We start from the raw sequence: 25,607 nt of genomic DNA on the forward strand, positions 1-25,607 counted from the left end.
CCTTCAAAGCCACCTTAACTACTTTCCAAATCCCTCACTTTCCACCGGTTGCCGCGTCTGATGGCAGCTGCTCGAAAAAAGGGCATTTATTCCACCGCGCCTCGCGACCAAAAACACTCTGTTAAGGCATTTCCCTCCTCCATTTATTTTTTTTATTTACAGTGGTCTCTCTGCGGAGCTCTTTGTGGAATGAATTACACAGCTTCCCCAATAGACATATAGAGGTTGGAGGCGCCTGCAGTTAAAATGAGGAATCGCCAGGTGCATTTCTGTGTCAGTAAAAACGCCAGACCTGGATCTGATTTGCATGCTCATTCTCCCGTCTCTCTCTCTCTCTCTCTCTCTCTCTCTCTCTCTCTCTCTCTCTCTCTCTCTCTCTCTCTCTCTCTCTCTCTCTCTCTCTCTCTCTCTCTCTCTCTCTCTCTCTCTCTCTCTCTCTCTCTCTCTCTCTCTCTCTCTCTCTCTCTCTCTCTCTCTCTCTCTCTCTCTCTCTCTCTCTCTCTCTCTCTCTCTCTCTCTCTCTCTCTCTCTCTCTCTCTCTCTCTCTCTCTCTCTCTCTCTCTCTCTCTCTCTCTCTCTCTCTCTCTCTCATAAAGGCCTTTCACAGGGAGTTACTGGCTAAGTATACCTTCAGACCCAAACGCAGGAGCCGCTTGCCAAATAAATAATAGAGCAGTGGTCACGTGCTGAGAAGGTCAAAGCCGGTGCAAGAGCATACATCTATTAAAAAGGATAAGGCTATAAGGCGGTGAATGTTTTGCATGTTCACCTGATACGACTGCTAAAATAGCAACAAACACATTAATAACTCTCGTCGCTTAAACAGTAATAAAGATGCCTCATCTGATACAACGGCAATGATTTTGCACTAAAGGCATGGTAAATGGGCCGTGGCTAACGATTGGAACAATGAATCAACACACATAAGTTGTGATTTTGCAATTTGCTCAGCAAAGCAGTAATTTGTCTGTAATATATCTTCTTAGCAGTGTTCGATAATAGCAGATAAAAGGAGCGTATAGGGTATTCACACAAACACACAAAAATAGGCAGTGACTATACAAGAGCTATAGACAGAAAAAGACACTTGTAACACAAATGAAGTGACGCTTGGGAAGTAAAGTGTGAAAATATGTGTGACGCATTAATAAGTTGCTTTTTCTGGTGTTGGAGGGGTGTAAATGTGAGGACAGAAAAACGAGCGTCACAGGCGGTTTCGACTGGAAAAAAAATCAACTAAAAAGGAACTCGATAAAAAAGTGGGCTCTCGTGATCAACTCCTTGTCATTAGATTGATGGAGTGTATTGATGTCATCCATCACTGATGCATTCACCTCAGACAATAAGAGAAGAGGCTTCTGCTGAGTGCAATCGACTGGCACGTGGGCCACAAATGACTATTTCTGTGTTGGCTGGGATGGGGAGGAAAATGAGACAATCTCACTGTAGATCGAATATGTATAACTTGGAACGCCTGTTATCTTCAGAGTGCTTTGAACTGTGTATGTGTGTGTGTGTGTGTGTGTGTGTGTGTGTGTGTGTGTGTGTGTGTGTGTGTGCGTGTGTGTGCGTGTGTGTGCGTGTGTGTGTCTTCGTAGGTGTGTGTGTGTGTGAGAGTTTGAGTGTGTGTAGGTGTGTGTGTGTGTGTGTGCGCGTGTGTGTGTCTTCATAGGTGTGTGTGTGTGTGAGAGTTTGAGTGTGTGTGTGTGTGTGTGTGTGTGTGTGTGTGTGTGTGTGTGTGTGTGTGTGTGTAGTCAAGTCTTTCACTTACCGAGCACGCCCAGCCGGTAGTTCATGGTCACCACGATGACGTTGCCGTAGGCGGCCAGGACGCTGGCGTCAAACATGTTTCCGGTTCCTTCCATGTAAGAGCCTCCATGTATGAACAACATCACTGGCTTCTTCCTGCGGTCACGGATATCTACACAAACACACAGACACACACACACACACACAAAGAGGGAATAGAGAGCAAAAACAGAAAAAAAGTCAATAACTGTATTCAGCCTTTCATAATATTCTCTTTGATCACATATTGTGCTACATCATAATATACTGAGCAAACAGTGAATTGCTGGGCTGGTTGAAAATACAGTTTCTGTATCAGAGCCTAAGAAGTGTGCACAGTTCCCTACAGCTGTATGTCGGCTCTTAAAAAATGAGCTCTGGGTAATATAGCTTTCAGGAGATGATTCCGGCCGTTAACAATAGACACCACGGCAAGAAGCTAGTGAAATGTTTCATGTTGATTAAAACAGGAATAAAAACCCATTGGGTAGTGTGTAGCATATAAGAGCTAACCTGCGCTATCTCTAACTTTATTTCACAGCGAGGGGCCAAGATTGACTGATACCGAGGCAATACAGCGCACGGAAAACTGTGTGTGCAATTGGTCCCTCCTGTGTGATGCTACTCGCTAAATTAAAAAGGAGGGCATATGCAGGTCCTTTGGTTCAAACTGAGGCTGTGCAAAATGACGTCCACGAAAGCTTTTTCTGAGAGAGCCTTAAGTGTTTGTGTCAAAGAGCTTCTCTGCTAAGGAGACATGCTTTAATGCTGTTTAAAAAGGCACTCTGGAACAACACAGCACACGCACTGAAAACTACTGGGCTCCACAAGCAAGAATTTTGGGGAAAAAAAAATCAGAATTATAACATGAAGACTGTATTTGAGACAGGATGCCAAGAGAAATGTCTGAAGAATATTCCGTGTGTGCAATCAACAGATAATAAAAAAGGCCACCAGCTCTTTAATTTATCATGTCTGCTAAAGAATTTCAATAATTTTTTTTCCCAGTTTGCACTTTGGAACTTGGAATATGCCGTAAATGCAAATTGCCAGTCGCCCTGAGCTGCAGGGTTAGCTCTATCAGCCCTATTTCTAGGTCAAATCCCCCGTGGGGAATCTAGAGAAAACACCCCTGTTCTCGGATGCTATCATTTTGCACTCGCACTGATTTCTTTAGTGGATCCTGCCTTGAGGTCGAAACTAAAATGGACTGAAATGTGAAAATGCAGTTTTTTTTTCTACCATTTGAAAACGTGACACAAAAAAAGTTTACACACTGTTAAAGCCTCTAGCATGTGCCAGTTCTCTAAACATAAGTGCCAGGGAGTTCATTTTACTTTACCAGAGAACTTTCTACTTTCTTGATAGAATTGTTGGATACATTGTATTTAATCATTTTTTCTTGAATATTACATTCACTTTGAATCAAAACGTTTTCTTCAACTTCAACAACTGTAAACTTATCAAGAAAAAGTAACAGACCACTCTGTCAATATGTTTCGGGGGCTGAATGTGTCTCGTTAGAAGTGAATTGCTATTCATTGAAGACATGCCATCTTGTTTTTAAGAAGTACACGCATACCATTTCAGAAAGCATCCTTTCAAAGTCTTTCAGGAGTTTCTTTCAACAAACACCCTGCTACTAGCGCGCTGTGTGCAGGCAGGCTGCTCCCTGATGGGCCCTTGTTGGCCTTTGAACCAGTCTCCCTGCTGACAGAGCGACGTCACGCCTGCCTGCCTGCCTGCTAGGAGCCAACCGTAGCATATGGCACGCAAGACTTGGAACTGTGGCAAAGTGACAGCCCCTGATGGCTTCTGAGTGTGTGTGTGTGTGTGTGTGTGTGTGTGTGTGTGTGTGTGTTTGTGCTTGGGGATATGAGATCAGTAATGCAAAACAACCACGTAAATAACCACCGCAGCATCTGTTCGAAGGGGAAGAGAGATGGCTGGCGTTTGGCTTCCTTTGAAACCTGTTTTATATATATATAAAGTACACGCTATGTGAAATACCTGCTGAAACAGGCACTAAAGGTTTCACACGGGACACGCAACCTAAAACACCAGTGGTACACTCTTTTACACAGACACACACACACACACACACACACACACACAGACACAAACTAGTTAATACACAACCACGACTCTTAAAGCGGTGCATCAGTCAGACAGACACACTCACACTGGGGAGAGAGAGAGAAATTTACAGGCAGCTGCAATGGAGCGTCGCTATGGCAACTGCTTCACTTCCACTAGTTTCTGCCTCTCTCTCCCTCTCTCCCTCTCTCTCTCTCTGAGTCCCTCACTCTCTCGACATGAGCCACCCTCACGTGGACAGAGACTCTCATTGGCTGTTGCCGCCGCGACATATTGCCACTCGTGCGCCCGCGTTGCAACGTTTTCACCTGTATCTCATTTCATTAGTGGCAAAACGATCGTATGCACACGCACACACTCACACACATACACACACACACACACACACACACACACACACACACACACACACACACACACATATGCACACAACACACAAACAAACACACTTCTTTTCCTCCTCTCTGCCTTCTACATAGGGAGATAAAGAGTGACAGCTGCAGGCAGTGAGGGAGACAGAATGCAGATGCACCGATCTACACCGGCCCCACGCTCACAGGCTCAAACGCCAGACCAACACATGCACACACACACACACACCAGGCAGCCTGTCACACTTGACCCTGTGGACTCTGGTGTCCATGGATCAGTTACAGGGCCAATCGTTGTGGCACAGTGACAGACAGGACCGAAGCCCTGAGGGGCGGCACGCTTCCCTTTCTCTCTCTTTCTCTCTTTTTCTCTCTCTCTCTCTCTCTCTCTCTCTTTTCTCAGGAGTCGGGGTTCTTCTTTGTGGTCGTGTTTCCACCACGGCAATATCTTAGCCGACTTAAAAGGTGTAGTCAGTGAATCTTGAGAATGTGTGTTGTCAAAATCACGTTTTGTCAATATCAGTGTATATTCTCCTCACGATCCGCTGTGGAAAATAATCTGGTGTTATTAATACACAGCCTAGGCTCTGTAAATGGGTGTGTAGACAAAGGTTATCAAAACAAATCAGGGGCCAACCCTTAGCTAGCAACATGCCTGTTTACAGAGCTGGATTTTTTTTTTTTTTTTTTACAGCCCACGCAAAGTACGGACAGGTTTGTGGATCGTGAGGAGATATTCACTGAGCTTACAAAAAAAAATCAAAGCCACCCAATAGGGTTCAATAAATACGTATTTTGGAAACATGCAAATATCATGCAGAAAACTATTCAGATCATCAGCTCTACAGGGAGGACAAACCTACAGTAAATGTTCATATATTGTTTCTATAATTTGCTCTCTGCGATCACAATATGCCCACAAACAGACATAACAGACACTGCATGAGAACATAATGCCTTGGATACCATGTACTGTGTACCGTCGAGGCCTGGTTCTTGGAAATATGACAGAATATTCTCCATACAAAGCCTGAGCAAATCCTGGACATCCTATAGCGGATTAACGTCAGATGGTGCACACTTCAGGGCAGACATGAGCCGGTGATTTATACCAAGTGGCTTACTCATACTGATATGTAAGGGCAGGCAAACGGGTGTCTATGTGGGATTACTGCTTATGTCCAACTAAAGCAAGGGCAGAACTATGGCAACAAGTCAATAAAATACACGACAGAGATTAATCTACAAGGTGTATGATTTGAAATCATGAATCGTACACTGTATATATGAACATATTTATTTTTGCTGTTGGATTTGAAAAGTTCTGATAGTCAGTGGTGGAAAGTATGTACTGTACATTTACTAATGCACTAATGTACCTGAGTGCAATTTGAAAATAATTTTGTTTGCTTGACTTTACAGAGGGGAATGCTACAATTTTGACACATTCCTCTGACAGCAACAGTTACTAGTTTTAGATTTAAAAACATTTAATATTAATATTTCCCAAAAGCATTAGACCTTCCGACACGAACTTCCTATGCTGGCTCTTTGTTTTAAGATTTGCAGACTGGTAGTACTATAGAAATGAACATAATGTTGATTTCAATCCAAGTCACTCGTCTCATACATGCCATGATAACTTATTAAAGTCTACTTCCATTAGCCTACGCTTTGTTGCTGTTTCTATTTCAATACTTAAGCACTGACCCTTTGTAATCATATCTAATGAATATCAGCCACACTGATTCAACCCGACAGCTGTATTCTAGTTGTATTTTCAGTGTTTCAGTGTCATGTGCACAAAATAGATGAAGTGAATTACTAATTATTGCTAAATCTATTATTATAAAACTTGATAGGCTTGACAGTCGGATCTGTTCCCATCTCAAACAGAAACTCCACGACAACAGAACGACTTCGACAGAGAAGAAAGAATGATTAAAAGCGCTCCGAGGAACTTTCAGTCTGTGTTAATTCTTGCACCCCCTTTGGACAAAAGCGGTAGTGTTTTTTTTTGTTACCACGCCAGCTGTTGCTCCCGGGTGACAAAGGCATCAAGAAACACTTCATAAAAATAGCATTCTTTGCACTGATGGTTTGCACTCGTTTGCTGTTACATGTCATTTAGGATCATCAGAGGAAAAATTTGACAGTTTCAAGAAATATTTTAAAAGTTCCTCATAGCCTTTAATTAAAAAAATGTATTAATTAAAAAAACTGCAAAGGTGAGGGATATAAAAAAAAGGTACAATACACTATAACTCACTATTAAGACATTGGCTCTGCCTGGCGAACACAAACAACAAAACCGAACAAGGGCTGGCACCCCGAGGAGCTTAGCATACTGATCCCTTCAAGCTGAACGGAGACAATGAGACGATTAGGGCCCTTAACTTGTGTTGAGTGTTCCAGTTTAGGGTTGCCCTCTGAGACACCGCCCTCCGCTCCCCTGACGCAACATATTCATATCCACTACATTATCGCAGGAATGATTAGTGACGGGGATGGAGCAAGGGGTATGTCAGCGTCCGCCTGTTGATTATATGGCAATTGATGTTTGCCGTAACTGGCATTTTACAGTGGGGAGGGAGAGGAAACATTGTTATGCCCTTAAGTGGTGCTGCTCAAATGCTAGGTCTTAGTAGAATGATAACAGAGAAAAGGACTTCAATTGTAAAGTCTACATTCATGTGTTTCTCATATTGTTTTTCTCTCCATAAAAGCCGAGGGTAAGTATAGGATTGATTCGACCATATCCAGTCTAACTTGGCTTCCCCGGGAGCTACTACGGCAGAGATACAGGTGCAGGCTAGAAGTCAAATAAAAAGGAGCCCGCTGAGATATCATCTTGCCATACGTTAAAGTGGGGCCCCCTCTCTCACCCTTAAGAGAGCCGTAATTAAAAAAAGATATTGAAATCACGTTGGGGCTGAAACGACAACTCAAGGAGCGGGAATAACCAAGCATGCAGAGTTTTATAGCTCCTGCAAATTAGCTCAGACTCATTCCCAGGCTCAACTCACTTTTCCACCATTTTACTTCATTTTCATTAGCAGGGAGATGCCAGTGGGAGCGAGTGTGTGTGTGTGTGTGTGTGTGTGTGTGTGTGTGTGTGTGTGTGTGTGTGTGTGTGTGTGTGTGTGTGCGCCAGGGCACGTGTGTGGGCGTGAGGTGTAGATAAATATTGACCCTTTTTTTTTTTTTTACGCCACGCTTTCCAAGCTGTAATAACAGGGAAATTGCTCACAGCAAACGATGAACTGTCATCAGTGTGCAAACACACACAGAGGCTCTTTGTACTAGTGGTCCAATTAAGAGAAAGGTCACAGCGTGGGGAAAAGATATTGCAGCAGTGTAATTGGAGGAATACATTTGTGTTTCTGTATTTCTGACGCCTGCAATTTTAGTTGTGACTAGAGATGCTATAGCTCGTCTAGCAGGTCAAGCTGTTTTACAATATACTGTACATCCCGACTGTAATGCTTAATATTAAGGACTGAGGCTTTACTCTAATTATGCAACATTGGAAAGTATTGCAAAACCAAACTACAACTGTCCAAGTAAATTGTACCTGATGCATATAAGGAGTCTTATAAGGGCTTCATTGGTACATGAAGACCATTTGAACTTTTTTGATGTGCCAAAAACAAAACATGATGTTTTTTTTTCTTGAACACAACTTATTTGGCAACTATGATTGCTGAATCGTTGAAGTTGAAATACCGCCAGGAGATTTGTGGCTGCTCGAGGCATACAATTGCCGAACGGTTAAAGTAAAGTGGTGCTATAGGCTATATGATTTAAGGAAGGTAAAGCTCAGAAGCTCAATCTTGAGATATTTGCGTTCGCAAGAATGTCTCGGATCGACGTACAGACAGACAAAAGGATGGACAACTGAAAACAAAGACAAAAACATAAAGCCTCTGGCCTTGATGTTGAGGAGACATACAAAATGATAGTTTAAAAGGTATTAAGTGACTCCTTTTAGTCAATAATAAAGAAAGCAATCGCCATGTATCTCACATTGTGAACATGCAATGTACTGTCATCTAACTATGTCAATGTGTGTGTGTCTGTCTGTCTGTCTGCGTGCTTGCGTGCGTGAGGTCAATGGCGGGCTGATAGGCTGGGGATGGATACCGACACAGGGTGATGAATGGGATGTGATGAGATGCACAGCAGCAGAGCAGGCTTATAGACCACCTAGCAGGGGCTATGGCATAATCATTAGAGCACAATGGATCAAGGAAAAGGCCACACTGATTGCATCTACCAGATTGTGTGCGTGTGTGTTCATGCACTGGTTTCATTATACTTGTGAGGACGGGTTGTGGAGACAAGGTCCGAACTTTTTCATCGAAAGTAAGGACATTTCACTAAGGCCAGACATTACAAAAAAAATCATATCGGCTATACATATTTTTTTTAAGATATACAGATATTAAAATAAATATAATAATGTTACTGTTGTGACAAGAATAAAATTGCATAACATGCGTTTTTGCTTGTTTTTATTCATTTCACACACACACACAGATTGATATATGTATGTTCCCTGTTGTAACTTCCATACAGCGAGGTTCCATCCAACATCAATACACAATGGAAATCAACTGGCAGATATGTGACCCTTGCTTTAACCCTTGCTTTACAAAAGGTCCTTCATAACAACAGACACAATCATCCCACTATCCGTCCATACTTATTCATTGATTTTCAAACTCTATTACCGGTATTAGTATTTTATATTATTGAAGTGTTCCGTCTGACAGCTGCCTTTCAAGTGTCAGCCCCAGTGTGTGGTGAGCTTTGTAACACCCTGATTAAAGCACGCATAATCATGAGAAGATTATTAACCATTATATTGCCTTGTAAAAGATGATAGCATTTTCACAGCTTTCTTTTTTTGCATCAATATCGTGGACATATGGTGTGTGCCTGCCTGTCGAGGTTTTATAGGATAATCGCATTAATTGGAATAGATACATGCGCTGACAGAAGGGCTGTGCCCCGTGTGCATGCTTATAATTATATATATGAGACATATAGACACACCGAAACATAAACCGTATTAGGGATGGGCATTTCAAATGAACTCCAGTGGTCAACAATCTTATAAGTATTTTTTATGTTTTTACATGTGCAATATGACAAACAACTGACTTAATTAAGTTTAATAAAATACATATCTGCCTCTCTCCAGAACACGTAACCATGCTTGCTTTTTCAGGAATATACTGGAAGTGCAAGATGCCTATGGGCTATATTTTTCATAATAAACAGATTATAAGGTTCTTCAGTTGATTGGGATCGTTCAGGAGTAATTAGTCACAGACACGGACTGAGCATTACGCAGTCGGATTTAGAACTATTTCTGCTGCTTTGGTGAGTTCATTAGGCTATATATTTATGTAAATTGTATTATATATTTTATTTGCTGCCGTATTTATTCGCAATGGTGACTTACTTCATTTGTTTGTTACAACAGCCCATGTTTTTTTGTGTGTATGTGTGTGTGTGTGCGTGCGTGCATGTTACATATACTTTACAAGCCTGACAACCTTATTTGTCATGCGTGGAATGTTCCCAGTTCTTCAAGAGTGACTCAAAAAGCAAAAAGAAGTGATTCCCAGTCTAATTTCACGCTGTTCATCAATCAAAATAACTCATCTAAAATCACAGAGGAGCTAAAAGCTGGGACACTTCAGACGGGCTGAGGAACACACACACACACACACACACACACACACACACACACACACACACACACACACACACACACACACACACACACACACACACACACAACACACAACACACAACACACAACACACAACACACAACACACACACACACACACACACACACACACACACACACACACACACACACACACACACACACACACAGGGGCTGGGGGGCACCAGCATGGAGTATGGATGATCTGTGTTTGTACTCTGTCTATACCAACTTCACTGGCTGTGACAGCGTGCAAACACCCATTCTCACAGCTCTACATGACAAGGTCTGACGAGCAACCGAATCCTGCCCCAAAAATAAGCAAACAACATCTGCTTAAATGGTATCAGATGTGTCATAAGCATCTATCTAGTACTGTATAGAAGTCTAATGCTTATACAATATGCTCAATGTCAAGCAATTAGATGCAGCATGCTAGTAATTACAGTGGTTGATGCAAGGTGCTAAGCATCTGCACCCTTAAAGGTGTAGTCAGCGATTATGAGGAATGCTTGTTGTCAACATGTCAAATTGTCCTAGCAATCCGCTACCTGATATGTGGGCGCTGCAAAAAAAACAAAAAAAAAAACAGCCTAGGCTCTGTGAACAGGTATATAAACAAAGGGTGCAACCTTAGCTAACACTATGGCTGTTTACAGAGCATATGCAGAGTATTTATACTGGACTTTGTTTCAGCACATACACGGACAGGTAGCGGATCATGAGGAGACATTTTGACAAAAAATCATTCTCAAGAATTGCTGACACCTTTAACTCATTTGTATAAACATCTCTTTCGCCTGCTCTCTCACGACCCCAAATCAGACAGCAATGCCTTTTCTTTCCTTTAGCAAATTAGGTGTGGGAGAGATAATGAAAAATAGCAGAGGGATGTAGGGAGAGAGAGAGAGAAAAAAAGGCAAGTAAGACCACTAATATGAACAGCCGGCATCGCCTTGTCTTGCGACAACACGCTCCGTTTAGAATCGGTAACATCTCAGGTACACAAGCATCCACCTCTGTGATTTTCTCCGGCTGGTCCACCTCTTGTCCACAGGCAAAGTGCTCTCTCCTCGGCCCTATCTCTAGATCTATACCTCACACTCAGTGTCTCTCATGGCACTCTTCATCCAGCCGCCGCCAACCCAGCTGCTCTTATCTTCTCCACTTGTTTGTTTTCTCATCTCCATTTTCTCTCTGTGATGGCCCCTTTTCTTTTCTACCCTTCGCTCTCTCTCTCTCTCTCTCTCTCTCCGCCTTGCCTCTTAATCTACAACTGGCCGTGTGGCCTTAGCTAAGAGAGGAGCACGTTCAGACAATTTTTTTCCCTCGCAATATATTTATTCTATTTTTTTTCTCCTTTTTTTACAACACACACAAACAAACACCTGGACCATCACAACATACAAAAAAACGAAATAGAAAAAGAAAATAAATATAAATATTTAAAATAATAGGGGAGAACGGGGGAATCTGAGGCATCGGGTAATGTGAGCCACCCCCTGTATCTAGGCAACGGAAAACATTTGTGGTCATGTGAGATATATGTTTTCAAGCCCCTCTCATTTCCCCATGGCCTTGAAAGAGAGGACCTCATGGTGCTGTGGTAAGCATGTTTTTTTCACCAAAATAGGTATTTTGCATATAAAAGTAAATTTTCTTGCTGTCAACTTAATCATCTGTTGTGCCAGAGCAAATGTATTCACGTAGAACAACTTCTATCATACGTGTTGATGAACTACCAACATATGAAACCATGTGATGCTGATAACTGAAGATTAGCCTGAAATGCTAAGAGAGGTAGTTTTTTCTCAAATTATGGTGGTGGGGGAAAGTGAGCCAAATGCTGTGGGGGAAAGTGAGCCACTGTCTCACTTTCCCGCACCATGAGGCAAAAGTTAAGTTTAGTCTTACACATATTTTAATGTAATATTACATGACATATCCTTTATTGTAATGTCATACACATTGTACAAAAGCTATCATGCCACGGAAATACACCAGGAAGACGACCTGGGGCAACCACACGGAAAGAGCACCTTCTCATCTGTCCCTGTAACCTTCAGGGCTGGAATGTAGAGTAGGCCTAGTTGTAGAGAATGACAGGCTGATGTTATAATCCAGTTGGGTCTTCTCCTGTGTTCTGAGTCCCAGGCTGTTCTCGCTGGTTCTGATTTTCCTATGCTTTGGCCCCCAGACACTAGCTGGCTCTAAGGGTCCTGTGTTCTGACCCCCAGACTGTGTTCTAATCTAACTGGTTCTATCTTTCATTTGAATCTTATTAAAACCCTTTGAATTATAATATGTTGTATTTGATTTTGTTCAGAGTTACTTTCAAGTGTTTAGAAAATTTGCTTTGCTTAATTGACCAAACCCCATCATTCTTTTACTAGTCCGACATTAGTTCTGGAATGTGTGGCTAGCTTTCAGGATTCTTACTGTTACAATATGTGTTATGGTAGTTTCAGAGTGGAAAACGTAAGTGGATCAGTTTACCCCACAGCTGGGGTAAAGTGAGCCACATGACAACTTTTTTTAAAACAATCATATTTTCACTGCCCTTTGTCTCGAAAAAAATCTGCTAATGCCCATTTCTAGGAAACATCCTGAATTAATGGGAAATGTGTAAATTTGAGTGATAAATCATTTTAGCTCGCTTAGAGGGGAGCAAATGTAAAAAGTGGCTCAGATTACCCCGTTCTCCCCTAATACTTTTTTTTTAAATTACAAATGTATCCCATGTTCTCCGTTCAGACTGTTTTTGTGTTACACTTGCACCTAGTAGCCATCCCTTTTTTTCTTTCTTTAGCCTTGTTTCTACTGATTGGTTGGCTTGCAGGCATTTATTTGTGTTTCCACTGTCAAAAGGTGGAAAGTGTACCAAAATAAGCGAGTCGAACCGTGCCTATTTATTGTCTTGTCCTATTGTTTCGTTGGGGTACCAAGCCATCCCAAAGGGTCCCAAATGGGTGGAGGTCTATTGATTGGTCAACTGAATTATTTCAGTGTTAGAGATAAAACGATGTGTGTAGTCACCTCGGTAAGAGTGAAGAGTCTTTTGTTTAAGAGAAAACTATTTTGGCATGCGATTCTTTGTTTATTTTGTGGCATTTTTCCTATTCATTAGATTAATCATCTGGCTAAACTGGCTAAACCCCTCTGGCATAAACCCTGTCTACCAAGTAAGGGTACTGTCTGCAGTGAAAACGCAAGCCAGATCTAGGGTAACCATGCCCTGCTGAACCGCACTCAGTGGAAACGAGGCATTTGTTTCTCAATTATCTTTCTCTCATCTCCTCGTCATGGGATTTTGCAGCACTGTTCTACTGTTAAATGATATCCCTCCCTCCCTCTCCACTCTCGTATCCGTGTTACAAATAATGCTCGGATTAGGCCGACTTTTTGTTTTTGCGTACTATTAGAGAGCGGATCAATTCCACAAATTGAGTGGATGGGGAGGCGAATACACACACACACACACACACACACACACACACACACACACACACACACACACACACACACACACACACACACACACACACACACACACACACACACACACACACACACACACACACACACACACACACACACACACACACACACACACACACACACACACACACACACACACACACACACACACACACACACACACACATCCGGGCACACAGCCCCTCTTGTCCTCCAAAATGCCACGGCGACAAAGACGGCACAAACACAGGCATTGTACTTGTTTTCCCACTGCAGCCTCCCTCTTCCCCCCCCCTCTTAACAGTCTTCCTCTCTTCCGTTTTCCACATCCCTTTCTTTCCGGCTCACGCATGTTGGACTCCAGTTGACCCCACTCCACTCCGCTTCCTTCCTTTCATTTTTTTCTTTCCCTCTTTTGCTTCTCTTCATCTCCACATTCTTCATGCCTAACTGGGGACAAAATGCCCGTAGTGTTTTTTTATTGGAGCGTGTGTGTGTCTGATTGACTGGAGGTTTATGTAGCGTTTTAAGGTTAACAACGGCTGAGTCTTGTTTCAAGTAGGACGTTAACAGGAGAACATCGATGCACTAAACAAAAACCCACTGCTTCATGGTGACACTATGGTGCTGCTTTTGCCATTCAGTGTCACACATGATAATTAGCCTTAAAACCCTGCTCCTTAATGTGAACAGATTATTCTACCATTTGTATATCTAGACTTTTGTTAAACCATTTAATCTTTGGTACTATTTTATCACAAGAACATAAAGAGAATTGTAGATATTTGAACAGTTTGACACCCACAAGAATAATATGAGGTTAGGGCTTGAATTCATATTTAAATGTAAAATGAGAATAAAGTCTGAGGAAGAAGGGTGGCGGACGAGTTAAGATGTTAATTTATATACACATTTGTGTACATGTTTATACATGCATATGTGTTTATGTGTGTGTTGATACATATATATGTGTCACCCCTATAGGGAATAACAATATGGATGTTCATGTACTGCATACATTACAAGTTATTACTGTAATGGATGAGTGTAAGGAGTGAATGGCAACGGAAGGCCCTCAAGCAATCATGCATGCCCACCTGTCCATGGCTATAAATTAAATGTAATCAACCGTGTTCCAACACTCCCCCTTTGTTATTACATTACATTACATGTCATTTAGCATGGCGACGCTTTCATCCAAAGTGACTTACAACTGGAGCCTGGAGTCGACTTTGTCCGTCCTCCTGCGACCTCTGGTTATCCCCAACCCACCTCTCTCTCTCTCTCTCTCTATCCCTCCCTCTCTCTCTCTCGTCTGCTACATCCCTCCCTCCCATAATGCTCTGCCCATCTTGCCGTTCCAGCCCTGATTTCACAGGGTGTCTGGGGTCTAACTGCGACTGAGTGAGTGTGTGTTTGTTGTGAAGCCTGACTGACACAGGACTTACACCCCCAACCCCTTCAAAATGTAATTGGAAAACACATATAATACCCCAGATGAACAGCCACTTAAAAATTCAAACTATATGTTGGTTCTTCACATTTGCATGGTTGAACATTCATTTGTTTTGCTTAATTGACCATGTTTAGTTACTGCTTAAAGGTTAAAGAGACTGTACCATGTACCAAAACACACTACACAGGGGAGAAACAGACACAGAAAAAACTAATATGTTTTGTACTGTATACACATATATAACTGCAGAGCACCCCATGTGGAGGTAATGTATTCTTTTTCTATTTGGGAGTGCATGTGTTCCAGAAGGAGAAGCACAGAAACGCTATATTGGATGTAGCCGTCTCTATTCAGACGCCACTGTTCCCATTAAGTAATGCAGGCAGCTCTGCCACTATTACCCAAGCACTCCCTACATCTCCTATGTAACAATAGCTCCTTAATTGGAATGCCACTCCGACAGCAGCTGCGATACAATCCAGGAGAAAAGACACAAACGCGGGGCGGGTAGAACGCGATAGGACGACAACACTGCAACTTCTGGAAGTCAAAGAAGCGACAGAAAAGCTGCATGTGTGTGCACAATTGGAGGAATGATTCATCTCTCTTGTTCGTGTGTGTTTGTGTGTGTGTGTGTGTGTGTGTGTGTGTGTGTGTGTGTGTGTGTGTGTGTGTGTGTGTGCCGTATGCAAGCATAGGCCTCCTCAGCAGGCATGCAGTCTGAGCAGTGATCGCCGAGATCTGCCATACAGCCGCGTTGCCAAGATCCTGCAAGGCTTTCTTGGGTCGTGTTTCAATCAGTAATCAAACATTTGTACATGTGGAGATCATCCTGTTTGGGGCTCCATCGTGTACCCATAGGGGGCTGTATGGATCATCAGCAGCCATTTATACTGTCTTGTCTGTCCTGACTGTTAATCTGATGGTGGAAGGGGAATTCTACTTCTTCCAAGTCTCAGAACTGGCAACCCTTATTGCCTTTTGCAACATAGATTCACTTCACCCTTGTCCCTGTTGCCAGGCTACAAAACTGGTATAAACAAAAACAAATAAGCCAACATGCCAGTTTACAGAGCCTAGGCTGTGTATTAATACCAGATGTTTTTGAGTGGACACAAAGTAGCATTCTCCAGAATCACTGACCCCACCTTTCACTTTTGTCCGCCCTTCCCAAGAACCTATTTTATAAATGTACTGGCCAAGAATATCTTCACCTAAACTATTTATATATATATCTCAAAATCAAATCACTACATCCCTGCTGCGTTTGTAATGTGTTTGACTTAGGCTTCAGGTCGTGTTTGAATTTTATCTATTTATACACTCATCAATTTATGTTGGTTTGATTAACATCACGCGGTGGCGAAACCTAATTTTAAATGCTACGTCTGTTTTTGTAGATCCAGCTTATTAGTGTAATTGATTTACTTTGATGACATCACAGACAATCATATTAAATAGTTTACCCTTTTTTTTTAATGTCAGCCGGAAACTGTGCAAATTTGATCAAAAGGTGAAGACAAATGCATTTGCATAATAGAGGCATTCAGACTTGAGCAAATATGTCTCCTAGAAGTTATGCTTAAATGACGCTAATTACTTTCGCCAAAACTACGTTGTAAAGTAAATACAAGTGCAGGACTATGACACCCCAGATTTGGGTCGAGACTGGTCGAGCATGCTGTTAGGTTTGGGATACTATGAACACTTTAGGTTAAGGAACGATTGTGGTTTAGGTTAAATACAGAGAAAGTAAATGTGTCATAAGCATAAGCATAATAATCTTTATTAAGGACTCAGATGGTCCACTCACATCCAACATACACACACACATAGAACACATTAAAATACATTACTCAATAAAATACTGTACTAAAATAGGTGCAAGCTATCATGCCAATGCTTTCGAAGCCTGGATGTGAACCGATAGCCCATCATAGGGTTGGTTAAGCCCATAATGATGCCATTCTCTGACAAATCCAAACGACACATGAAACTGAACATCAACTTTCGCAACAGTGCCTGACATGTAGGTACATTAGAGGACACAAATAACTGGCTAGCACTGTGCCACCTAGGAACACGCAGCAACAACCTCATGGCATCATTATATGCCACTCTAAGCCTCTGCATACTTCTCACTCTGTAAGAGGACCACAGATGAGCTGTATACAGCGGCGTGACATAAGCCCTAAACAGAGCACACTTAACATCTGTGGAACACATGGAAAATTTCCTCAACATCATGTTGGCCTGTGCATATATTTTACACCATTGACGACGAATGTCACTGTCATCCATGAGATCATCTGAGAAGACATGTCCTAGATATTTTAATTCCCTGGATATTTCTAATAGTCCAAAAAGCATAGAAAGATGCTGATTGCTGTGAGCAGATATTACACTAGAAGAGCAGATATGGATTTACTTAGTGTAAACTCTGAGTCTTTCATAAAATTGTTTGCACTATATATTTATGGAAAACCATAAACTCAGATGGCATTATGTTTCTCTCTCAACATATATGCTGTTGTAAAGTGGTATAAAAGCAAGGAGACGAGAGTTGCAAATAGCCTTTTAAAAAATCAAAGCATCAAGTTATGCGGCTCAGAAATGTTTTAAAAAACCACTAAACACAAATCGGAGCTTGTGCTTTGACACAATAAATGCAAATGCTTTCAACCACACTGCGATCTATCCTTTGTGAAAAAAATAGCAATTTAAAGTAGTACTTTCTTTTGGAAGGAATCTTCCAAAAAGAAATGCCAGATTCCAAACCATCATTCTCAGGCCTTCACCAACTCTTAATCACCTCAAAACTGCTCCCGCAGTGCGCTTTGCATGTACACTTTTGCTATAAAAACCATGCATTAACCCAGACTATAATCCTGCGATACTGCAATGATACAGTATTACTGATCTCACTAGGGTGACTGCTGGAGGGTCTTCTCAGCGATACAATAGGACAATTCCAAACTTCCTTTTGTTTCAGTGAGCACTTTAAAGTTTATTGATTTGGATTAAATAGTCCCATAATGGCTCTTGGCTAGCTGCAAGCAAGCATTGGGGAAAGTCAGTCACTGAGTTCCAGGGAGTGAAAGAGGAGCTGAGCCAGCCCTTGCTGTTGCTTTCCTCAGTCCCTTATAGCCATTACACATGGCAATAAAACCCAGCCAAGTGAAACACTAACCAAAAAAAAATAAAAAAATCTTTTTCAAGCGCTGAGCTAACTGACGGACCACACGCTGTCCCGCTCGATCTCAGGACACCTTCCAATGCTTTTCATCTGCTCCGTATCCCTCCGCCTCCGCCTCCCTCTTCCTCACGTTTTCTTTGTCTTGTCAAAGGGGGTTTTTCAGGCTCAATGAAATACTATCAGTCAGCGTGCGGTGGAGTAGGTGTATTCAACGCGGTAGTGACACAACCTTGACATGACGTGGGCCAGGCGAGGGAGCGAGTGCAGAGGTATGCGTGGAGGCGGTTACGCAGCTTCACAGGCATATAACCGACAGGCCCACCGAGAGACGAGATGTGATAGAAAGAGACAAGAGATTGAGTCTCTGAAGTAAATGTGAAAACAAAGTCGGTCTGACAGTGCGGTTGATCTTTTTTTTTTTTTTACATGCAGAAGATTCTATTCTGCTCTGTGCTGGTGGGCTCTCTTAGTACTGTTACGGGTAGTGTTTTTTTTTGTTGCAAAAGGCTATCCTGTTTTGTTGTTGTTTGTCACTATGTGTTCTTTTGTCCACATAGTGAGACATCTTCTCTTTTCCTTATCCTTGTTTTTTTTCCTTTTCATTTTACCGTTGTCCTTTTTTTTTCCGTCGTACTACTCATCTGTCTACTTTTCCCCGTGTTACCTTGTTCCATGAAAAATTCTCTTATACAGTCATTTGTATTCCGCAAGTCAGAATGTAGACAAAAAAACAGGGGGAATAAATAATAGAATGGATGCCGGCCTCCGCATTTGTCATCATTGATTGCCTACTGCCTCCTTGTCCTTGTTGTTGTTTGGTTTGCACGCTGAAGACATTTTGCTGTTGTTGTTGAGTGTGTATAGAACACAGTACATTGAATATTACACTCTGTCCATGGTGGAAAGCCTTTAGGGAAACCGGAGATATTTAGAGTGAGAGAATCGTATTACTTGAGAAAGATGAATCTCGAAACTCGTCCGTCTTTGCATGGCACTCAAGGGATTGTGAGCGAGCACTGCAACGGGAGGAGGTGTTTTTAGGAGGGAATTTGTGTGTACTCGTGTGTAGCACAAACAGAGAGGGCCGATTTAGAGAGATGCTGCATGCACACAGGCCAGCATCTGTCAGCGGAGTTCTAACCACAGTGGAAACACCAGGTTATACAGAGAGACAGAGAAAATGAGAAAGAGCAAAGTGAAGGCTGTGCAATTAATCAAAGTTGGATCCCAGTTACAATTTTGACTTCCAACAATCATGAAGATAAGAAAATCGACTTCGACTAAATATCAAACAAAGCTAAGAAATGCACAATGTTTCCCAAGCCATTGTATTTTTTTTTCATAATCGAGCCCTAGGGCAGAGAGGAATAGGCGAAAAAGAGTAGGGGATTGAGAAAAACACGTTGATGCACAGACACAAACAGAGTGTCAACGAAATGCTTGTGTCCATCTCACATGGACTATTATTTTCCCTCTACGTGGTCTAGCATCTGGCCATCCAGGAGAGAGCATCTTGAAAATCAGGTATTGTTTCATGCTTCAAGTGCCTCCGTAATAAAAGCCACTCCAGCTCGCTGACGTCTTTCAGTCTCGCTCGCCATCGACAAACAACAAAGCATTGGAGACTCTCCCCACGGTGCTGCCTGTCCTCACTTCGACTAATAGCTCTTCCTGTCTTCCTTGTCCTTTTTTTTTTCTTGTCATTCACTCTTCAGACACACTTATAAAAAAACATCCTCCCGGCAGTGAAGAATATACATTCTTCTTGGGAATACTGTGCGACATCCGAGACGTGTTTTTTTCCCAGGCCATTATGCGACACATTCAATTCAAAAGACACTAATTAAAAGCTGATTCAGTGGAGCAGCAGTGTTACAGGCAGTTGATCAAAAGCCTTTTTTTCCCTATTTTTTTTTTCCGATTCCGAGCCCATTGTTTTGCTTTGAGAATACAGTGGCCAGCAGGGACATTAACCTTTACAGATAAAGTTTAACAAGCGTTTCGGGGCTCGGCTGTGCATTCATTCCCAGACCCTGCATGCTGTGTGTGTAGTAAAGCTTTGGCTGAGATAAATAATTTCCGAATTAAGGGGTACACGCGTACGAATGCTGACAGTACTCTACTGAGCTGTAAACACGGGTCACTGTTGTTGTATTTATCTGTAGTCATTTGAGTCGTTGGTGTTTGTGTGTGTGTGTGTACCGTGACATTTAGGAGCAGGATGCAAACACAGTGCATTTACACTATAACTTTGACTAGGAAGTGCTTTGCCGTTTATGTACGCACATCTTTCTTATTTTATGTGTGTACTATTTTCTACTAATAGAATCTTAAATGCCCAATTAAGGAGCGGTAAAACATTTTTGGACTTAACTTTGGCCCTGAACAGAATTAACATAAATACACAGTTAAAAAAAATGTAACCTACAATTCTTTAGATATATGTTTTGGATAATGATCTAATTTAATACCAGTAAACAATGTTTATGTGGGGCATTATGTTTGAAATACCATCGTTGAATTAGTGCAGCAATGATTAAAGTGCACATAAAGCTGCTATTTTTAGACTACATATACAGATAGTGTTGTCCTGATAATGAATGGAAATGGTGTCTTGATGTAAGCAAAACCTTTAAAGCTGCACCTATCATTTTTTGTATAAACAATGGATCAAATGATCAGGTGTAATGTGAAAGCTGTCCATGTAGTAACAAACCCCCTAGCAAGCAGCTATTCTCCTAGAAAAAAGATTTTATCTTGTCAAACAATTTGACATTGATATGAAGATCTTATGTTTTGATTTGTGATGGTGGACAACCTTTCTGTTTACATTGGTTTAAGGACTGCCCTTCTACGAACTAAAAGGGAGGTACTATTAAAGATCTCCTATTATACTACTTTTCTGCTCTTAATTTCTTGTTAAAAACTGCTATAGAGCAACCTGACACGAATCACATCACAAAAAACCATGTAGATTTTCGGGACACTCTTCCTCTCACCCTAGCGCGCACAGCAGTAACTCTCCACACTCTGCTTTGTGCTTGCCCTAGTGTTTAGTGCTCTGCACAGCCACCCCAGACGGTCAGCAGGGAATACGTCTAAATGCATGTACGTCATTATTTGATAAGCTAGTATGGTTAAACATGACTATAAATCATTATAAAAATGTTTATAGGTCATAAAAGTCAAAAAGTATCATAGGTCCTCTTTAAACAATAAGTAGCGGACACTGGCTATCTCTGCACCAAATGAAGGTTGAAACTTATTTAGCACCAATAGCTTTGTTTAGTTCTAGCATTGTGCTCCTGAGAGAAATAACTTACTGCATCCTCTGAGAGATTGCTATCATTTAAATGAAAGAACTGGACAATAGCGCTTTCTCTAACAAGTTTAAATTTACATTATTGCAAAACATTCCTTCCCTTGTGAATACGAAGTAACAACCTAAATTCACTACAGTGTTATATTTCCTTCTGAAAATACTGCAAGGAACTGCATGCAATAATACAGGTATAGGTAATAAGTCATTGCTCTGCAGACTTGATAGCCTGTTTGGCTCCATTTGATCAATACATTTTGGACAGTGCTGTATAACTAAACAATTCAAATAAGTGTTCTGTAGCACTGCAGTCTTAGGACATAACAGCATTAATTCCTTATTATCTGAAATGCAGTTAGTCAACCGACCATTTCAGGTCAATCAAAACCTCTCACCAACGTTTGATTAATGACATACTAATATTAAGCTGGTATTAAATACTAAAGTTGGACGATTCATTATGAAGAACACCGTTATTTGAAAAAGCCAAAGCCTCCTTTGACCCATCACATGATAGATTTGATTTCTGAAAAATTTACGCAATTTATTTATTTTTTATTAAACAATATTATGAGTAAAAGTTCATCGACCTTGTCTTTTGTTTCCTATAGCCTTTTGTTTTCATCCGATTTTTCTTTCAAAGACCGGGGGACCAGGAAGAATTCAGAGTACATCATGTGGGGGTCATTTGTACTGTATAGCTGGATGCACATGAGGAGTCTAACATGGCTGCAGATAGCTGATACCCAGAATGTAATGAAGTGTTCCATAATGCTCGCCTATCATAACCTAACCTCCTGTAGCTTCTTTCAATCGTCTCTTTTTAGAATAAAATAATAATAAAGCGAGTGGAGAGAGAGAGACGGCAGAGGATGGATGATTGATTCCTCCCACTGTGCAGAGTGTGTGTATTTGTCATTTTGATATTTGATTTTTTTCCCCCCAACAGATGGTCGGGAACTCGTTTCAATTAGAAGAAAAAAAATATTAAAATGATGTATTATACTATATTATCATATTAAGACACTTCTTCATTATCACACGTTATATTAACCTAATTACCAGTGTTGAGCAGAAAAGCTTACAGAAATGTCATTTGAGCCGTTGTTTTGCCAACATCCAGGAGTCTGTGTGTGTATGTGTGTGTGTGTGTGTGTGTGTGTGTGTGTGTGTGTGTGTGTGTGTGTGTGGGTACTACGTCATCAACCACCCGCTATGCAAGGGGAATTCTGCTGTGATGTATGCAACCGAATTTGCGGATCACGAATAGGACTGCACAGCCACAGACGAAACCATCAGAAGTAGCCAAGAGCCATGGACTTTTTGATTCTTCATCCTTAAGGGCATAAATGTGACGTCATCGTCGAAATCGACGGACAACTTAAGAAGAAGAAGTGTGTGTGTGTGTGTGTGTGTGTGTGTGTGTGTGTGTGTGTGTGTGTGAACCGCACAGCTGAGGTGTGGACTACTGCAGAGAGATGAGCAGTCACCCATGCTAAGCTATAGCTTGCTGCATGCTCAGTAAATCCCCACAGGTTGTACAGCTGCCCGCTTGTTAAAGCTGCAGGTGGGCTGAGGCAAAGAGTTATTTAGTGCACTATACGTTTGCTGCCAATGTACTTTTTTTCAATAAGTAATGCGGAATTGATGAGCGTTTAAACTTTAAAGTAACTTGCCCAATATTTTGCATTATACTTTGAGTCATGTATGTAAAAAAAAAAAGCTAAAACAATGCCTTCATTACAGAGATTATGTAAATATGACATTGTTTTTTTCACCTATATCCTCATATATCTATATCATTTTGCCATTGATATAAATCATAAAGCACGTATCGACTTTTTAAAGCTTTTGCCTGCACTTTTTGCCTAATGTAATGTGAAAAATTATAATGCTATCTTCTGTGATTCATCTGTGTCTTCTCATTTTGGTTTTGAATTGTTCCTTTAAACGGCATGTCCATTGTGTGTGTGCGTGTGTGTGTGTGTTTTAAAGTGTTAGAGAGTGTGTGAGAGTGTCACAGACAGGTGACAGAAATATGTTCCAGGGACGGGGCTCAGGTGGTTGTGGTTTGTCTCTGATCAAAGCTGACACACTGGACGGCAAAGGAACACACTCTCCCTGTCTGTGTCTTGATTTAGTTCAATCTCTATCACTCACTCACACTCACACACACACACACACACACACACACACACACACACACACACACACACACACACACACACACACACACACACACACACACACACACACACACACACACACACACAGAGAGAGCTAGAGGCTGTGTAAAGCTCTATCAATCTTTTTGAGCATGGGCACTGAGCAGCAGTCTGACGTTGCTCTCTCACACCTGATGCAGAGTCGCCACAGCAGCAGCCAAATGAAGTCATCTCTATGGACGGAGAACGCTGCCTTTAGTCTTCGTAGCTCTTATCCAGTTAGTCGTTTTTTTAAACACAAAAAAGGGATTATGAATAGGTTTCTGCGTGGCCCAGAATATATGCGGCTTCAAAGCAGTCCAAATTTGAAAGGGAGCTGTTGATGCACAGCTGAAAGAATGAGGACAAAATGGTGGACCAAACGGATGGACTGACCGGGACGTTGTCACATATAATCTCATGTAGTTTCTCTAGTCTCTCTTACTGAAAATTGTCCGGAATGTTTAGGATTATTTTTGCTGGTTAGGGAAATATTTAGACAGCAAACTAAAGAGATTTTTTTTCCCTGTTAATGTCACAATGTCTGCCCCTTCTGAATCCAGTTATTTTTACTGAAATCTTTATTTTTCCAACAGTTAGTAACCATTAAGGCTGCAACTAAGGATTATTTTGATAATCGATTAATCCGTCCATAATTTTCTCGATTAATCGATTATTAATCGATTAGTGTTTTGGTCCGTAACATGTCAGAAAATGGTGAAACATGTTGATCAATTTTCCAAAGCCCATGTTGACGTCCTCAAATGTATTGTTATGTCCAAAACACACAGATATATTTCAGTTTACTGTCATAATAGGATTAAAGAAACCAGAAAATATTCACATTTGAGAAGCTGATAGAATTTGGCATTTTTATTAAAAAATTACTCGAAACGATTAATCTATTATCAAAATAGTTGACGATTATTTTAATAATCGATTTGTCGATTAATCGTTGCAGCTCTAGTAACCATTGCCAGATTGTTGACGGGTAAGTGCGTAGCCTTAAGGTGGAAGACGGCACAGCACAGGTCAGGCTTAAGAGCAGCTTGGAACCAGAGTGCATGTATCACAGCCATAAGGCATGTGTATGAATCATTTCCAACAGTCAAGATATATCTAAAAGGTCATAACGCACACAACTGCCCATTGTGCTGTTATACTTACACAGTCTAGCCTTTGTACAGGAGCAGGCCCACTTATGCACTATAACTACATCCAAGGGCAATTGCTCTATACAAATAACAATCTGCTCCATATCTATTTTCAGATGTTCTGTTGTTAAGCAATTTAAAGCACACTGGTTGTGTGTGTGTGTGTGTGTGTGTGTGTGTGTGTGTGTGTGTGTGTGTGTATACATCTCTATATATGTATCCACACTGGACTTTGACAGCGATTATAAACAGCTGTATCCACCAAATAAAAAGGACACTCAATTCAAGCCCTTAGTATAGTTTCTGGACATTTGGGGCAGTTTACACTCAACAGTTACACTCTGGGGCTGGTTTAAAGGTTTATTTCTGATAATATTTTAGACTAAAGTAACCTTAAAGTCCCCTCCAGACATGTGTAATGCTCTACTTGGAATAATACTAATACTAATTTGTGTCTGAGTTGGAGTTTCTGTCTTTGGAATTACCTCATTAAATAATGAAAATTGCATCCACTTATTCTCCCTCACTGCAAAGTACAGAATATATGACTACGCTTGTATTGTTAGTTTTAAACCTATATGCCTCCTTTACTTGGCTGAACCGTCTGTCATCATTGTCTGTGCAATGGAGACTTAAAGTGCCCACAGTGTGTTTAAAACAATCTTGGACCAGGATTGGCTTTTGATAAATGTTCAGCACATACAGTATTTTTTTTAACCTTTATTTATACAGGTAAATCCCATCCCATTTTCAAGGGAGACCTGTTACCATTCTCACGCTACCATTCATACACCTTTAGCAGT

At 41.3% G+C, this 25,607-nt stretch overlaps 1 protein-coding gene across 3 annotated transcripts in view; it reads right to left on the reverse strand.

Moving 5' to 3' along the window:
- Positions 1-25,607, reverse strand: part of nlgn2a (neuroligin 2a) — a gene marked incomplete at both ends in the record, with an annotated part of 119,230 nt that overhangs the window by 61,495 nt on the left and 32,128 nt on the right. For 2 of the 3 annotated variants that reach the window (XM_080052300.1, XM_080052299.1), the window contains one exon: positions 1,772-1,921. In XM_080052300.1, coding sequence (XP_079908426.1) covers positions 1,772-1,921 — 150 coding nt within the window. The remainder of the gene's footprint in view (positions 1-1,771; positions 1,922-25,607) is intronic. The other variant, XM_080052301.1, reaches the window with a different exon arrangement.

Source organism: Ammodytes marinus (genome assembly GCF_949987685.1).
Source record: "Ammodytes marinus genome assembly, chromosome: 23".
NCBI classification, from domain to species: Eukaryota; Metazoa; Chordata; class Actinopteri; order Uranoscopiformes; family Ammodytidae; genus Ammodytes; species Ammodytes marinus.